The sequence below is a fragment of the Rhea americana genome, unplaced genomic scaffold (assembly GCF_003343005.1).
Source record: "Rhea americana isolate MKP2758 unplaced genomic scaffold, rheAme1 scaffold_568, whole genome shotgun sequence".
NCBI classification, from domain to species: Eukaryota; Metazoa; Chordata; class Aves; order Rheiformes; family Rheidae; genus Rhea; species Rhea americana.
In genome coordinates this window covers 102,173-106,135 of record NW_028186721.1, presented here as the reverse complement: position 1 = coordinate 106,135, position 3,963 = coordinate 102,173, and the positions used below count along the sequence as shown (strand labels likewise).

The following is a 3,963-nucleotide window of genomic DNA, read 5'->3' as shown; positions in this document are numbered from 1 at the left end:
CGTGCCATGCTGTGCTGTGCCGTGCCATGCTGTGCCACGCTGCACTGTGCTGCACCGTAGCATGCCATGCTGTGCCATGCCGTGCCGTGCCGCACCATGCCATGCCGTGCTGCACCGCAGCGCTCTGCACTGTGCCATGGGGCCCCTGCAGCTGCAGCCACGCAAGAGCGAGGGCCGCCCTGCCTGGGGGGGTGCGGTGCCCCCCTTGCCCTCACCTGTGCACGCACACGGGCAGCGCGCAACGCGACACAAGTGTTTCTTTTTCCACATGCTCCTTTTGCAGTTTGTGGCTGTGCCTCTCTCCTGCTCTTTGGTTTTACTCCCCCTTCTTTTAATATACCTGGCACCTAGAGGAGAATTTTCCCTTTAAATATCCAGCCTCAYATTTTAATGCCTTTTATTCTATATCTTAATTAGTGAACTGGAAAAAATGTCAGTTGTTACATACCATACGCAAGCCTGTGCCTCAAATTGCAGCGGGAGGAGGTTTGCTCCTAAGCTGTTTCATACGCCCCTGCTTGTGCCGTTGGGGAGGGACGCACGCCTCGCGGTGCCGGCTGCAACGCCGCCGGCGGCCGGAGCAGCCCGCCCTGCTTCGACTCAGAGGACAAAACCCTCCCTGCGGCGCAGCCGGGCAGAGCCGCCGCGGGCCCGGCGGTGGCAGCGGGGAGCGCCCGGCGGAGCGTATCGGCAATTGGCGCTTTCAGGCCGCCGAACACGCTCGAGCGCTGCGCTCACAGCGGGCAGAASCCCCGGCTGCGCGGGGCTGCCGGCGGGCTTGGAAAATAGCTAGGAAGCCGATCGTGACGCGCCCGTCAGCTCTGCCGCGGAAACCCYGCTCGCCGGGCGCGCGTCRCCCGAGCGGCCCCGCGACTCAYCGGCGGCGGGTGCCGCRCGGCYGCGCYGCCGGATAACGTGCCCGAGGCCCCGGGAGCTTTCCCCTCCGGCTCCTCGCCGCCCCCAGTTCGGGGACTGCCCCGCGCCCCGGCGAGGGACGGGACGTGGTTTCGCACGGCAGCGGCAGCAGCGATGGGGAAACTGAGGCACGGGCTCTCGGAGCACCTGGCCCTGCGGCCGAGCGGGAAGCCGAAACCTGCTGCCCGGGRGCCGCAGCCGTGAATCCGAGCGGCCCGGGAGAGTCTCCGGAGGAGCAAAACAAGCCAGTCGATCACCCYGGCTTCACCGCGCTCCGCGCTGCAGGCAGAGCCGGGGAGGCTCCGCGTCAAAGCCGGCGCCGGCCCGATGCCGGGCGCAGCCGGCAGCACCCGCTCGGGGCCGGGCGGGAGGCGCCAGCTGCCGGGAGCATCCAAGGCTGTGCCGGGGTGAGGAGGAGGAGGCAGGCAAAGGAGGAAGAGCTCCCATCCGGGTGCACTCGGGGCCCGTGGAGCGTGGCACATCACGGCACGGCGCGGCGCAGCACGGCACGGCGGCGTCACTGCAGGCGGTGCCGCCGGTCTTGCTGCCGGCACCCCGGGGGCCGCGGCTCCGGGCACGGCGGTGCCCTGTCCCTCCCGCGCGCCCCGCTCGCTCCTGCCTCGCCGCGGGCTCCCGGCTGCGACGGGGCCGAGCCGGGCGGTTGGGAAATCTGCTTCCTCTTCTCCTCGTTACGACATTGCACCAGGCACATCCAGGCGGAGCGGTGAGGCAGCGGGAAAGTATGAAGGTCCGGGGAGGCTGCGGTTAGCGTGACGGAGATAAGCTGCAGACCTCTACCTGCTTCGCCCGCGGCAGCCCCCTCCGCTCGCACGGCGCTGCGAGCCATTTCGACCAGGAGAAGGGAAAATAAACCAAGTCACAACCCAAATATCAGGTCTCTTGCAAAAGCCCTGCCTGCCCGAAGGAATTCTTGAGTTGGTCCAAGGGTGGGAGCGGAAGGATCGCAGCCTTCAGCTCCGATTAGAAGATCTTCCCCTGACAAAACGAAGCAGCCAGGAAGTTACTTAACGTCTGCGTTGCCTGGGCTAGCTTCACCGTGCTCGTCCGCGCCGCCCGGCGCCTGGCTGCTCACGCGGCGGCGGCGCGGGGAGAGACGGACGGACCGCGGGGCAAGCGGGGGGACCGGAGCGCACGGGCACGGCTGGGCAACCCGGCGTGGGGACGGGGCGGCAGCGAGCCGGACGGACAAACTCAGGCTGGACAGACGCTTGTGCTGTCCCCCGTCTTCTCACTATCCTGGAATCTGCAGTTCCTGACTATCCACGCGGTCGCGGGCCTGCAGCCGGCCCGCAGGCGGGCGACGGTGGGTCCCCGCTGCCAGCCCCGCCGTGCCCGGCCGGGTCTCCAGGTTGCACGGTGCGTTTTCAAGTCGGCGATCGGGTTTCTGGGGGGAAGACTAGGGATTTCGGCCTCGGGAGAGGACGCCCACGCGAAGCCGCCGGGAGACGAGGGAGGGGGCACCTGGTTCGGCSCCTGCCCGCCCAGCGGAGGCTGGGCCTGCGAGGAGAAACGTGGATGCCGTGGAAGCCTGCAAAGCGCCACGGCTGCCCATCGGAAACGAGGCACGGGGCGGGCTGTGAATCACGAGTCCGGCACTGGAAAAGCTCCGGCATTTCCTGCCGTTCTCATCGAACCCTGATCTGATGCCTCTTTTACTAAGCAGACTCCTCCGGAGGCTGCATTGCCCAAGACACCCCGCGGGAGGGGTTTCGTCCTGTCCAGCGCCCGGGGAGCCCAGAGTCCTCTGCCCGGCCCCGTGGCCAGCTCCACCGCGGCTGCATCTCCGTGGCTGCTCCTGCGGCAGCGCCAAGCGCTGCCTTTGCGCCCGTCGAGGCCATCCAGGTCTCGGGACAGGTCGCCCCCCCGTCCCCTCGTTGCGCTGGAGATCCCGACGCAGCGGTTTCCTGGGAGCGTCCCGGTGTCGCCTCCTTCCTCCGGCAGCCGTCCCCCGCGCGGGGACAGCGGCTGTGCCACATCACCGGGCCGTACGCAGCCTACCGCCGCGGCACCCCCGCCCGCCGCCCCCCGAAACACGTCATGCTCCCTGCACTCCCCCGCCTGCTTACACACGAGCAAAGAAGCCACCGGGACGGTCTGGAGTCCCGCACGCACGCGATGAAATCCGGATCTGTTGAAATGAGTGGCAACTTTCCTACCGATTTCCCCATGAGCAGAATTTCATACTTGGCTCCAAAGCCCTGTCCATCTTCCGCGGGGCCGGGGCTGACGGACGAGATTAGCAAGAGGTGCAATGTTTCCGCAGCCACCGGGGAGGTGAGTCATGCGGAGGGCAACGCTCCGAGGAGCTCCTTGCGAGGAAGGCCCTACGGTCTGCGGTCAACTGTTCTGCCTCACTGACTTCTTGAGGGGGAAGTGGAAAGAGCAGCCTGCGCGTTAATTAATGAACGCGTAACGAAGTCAGGATGAATCASAGCGTCCCGAAGGAGCCGCGCTGGAAAGCACAGATCACGGCTGTCCCTGGCAACTGGGCTGCTTCATCCAAGGGCTCGCGCCAGCCTCGCTTCCTAGCACCAGCGTGACGGCGCAGCGGCAGGTCCCAGCCCTGAGCTGGGCACGGACACGCACAGGAGACCAGCTCAGGTCAACAGCCGGTTCCGAAGTCCCTGACCAGAGAAAGGAGACGTGGAAGGAACGAAAACGCCGCCGGTAGCGGCAGCTGCGTTTTTCGGTCCCCTCAGGATAGGGCCTGGGGGAAGCGGGAGCAAACACCCGATACAGGAGCGCGTTTGAACGCACCCCGCGCTGCTCTTGTGCATTTTTAATAACCTGGTCAGCAAACGTATCGGTCTCGGGCTGATCCTCGGTCAGGAAGAACACGGGCTGCAGAAAAGCCCCGGGAACGGGGAGAAGGGAAGCGAGGCTCCAGCTCGAGAGCCCGWGACCACGCTGCCCGGCCAGCCTGGGTTAGGGCGCGCGGAAATCCCTCGAGCGAACGCTTCGCAGCCGCAATTTCCAGACCCACATCCAAAAGGGAGCGATTATGTACCGAAATGAGCCCCCCCCCCC

General features: G+C 66.5%; 1 protein-coding gene across 1 annotated transcript in view; it reads left to right on the top strand.

Moving 5' to 3' along the window:
• Positions 1–1,242: 1,242 nt before the first annotated feature.
• Positions 1,243–3,963, top strand: part of PSMF1 (proteasome inhibitor subunit 1) — a 13,470-nt gene continuing 10,749 nt past the window's right edge. The window contains exons 1-2 of the mRNA XM_085319012.1: positions 1,243–1,322; positions 1,966–2,239. Of these exons, the coding sequence (XP_085175138.1) occupies positions 1,243–1,322; positions 1,966–2,239 (354 nt within the window). The remainder of the gene's footprint in view (positions 1,323–1,965; positions 2,240–3,963) is intronic.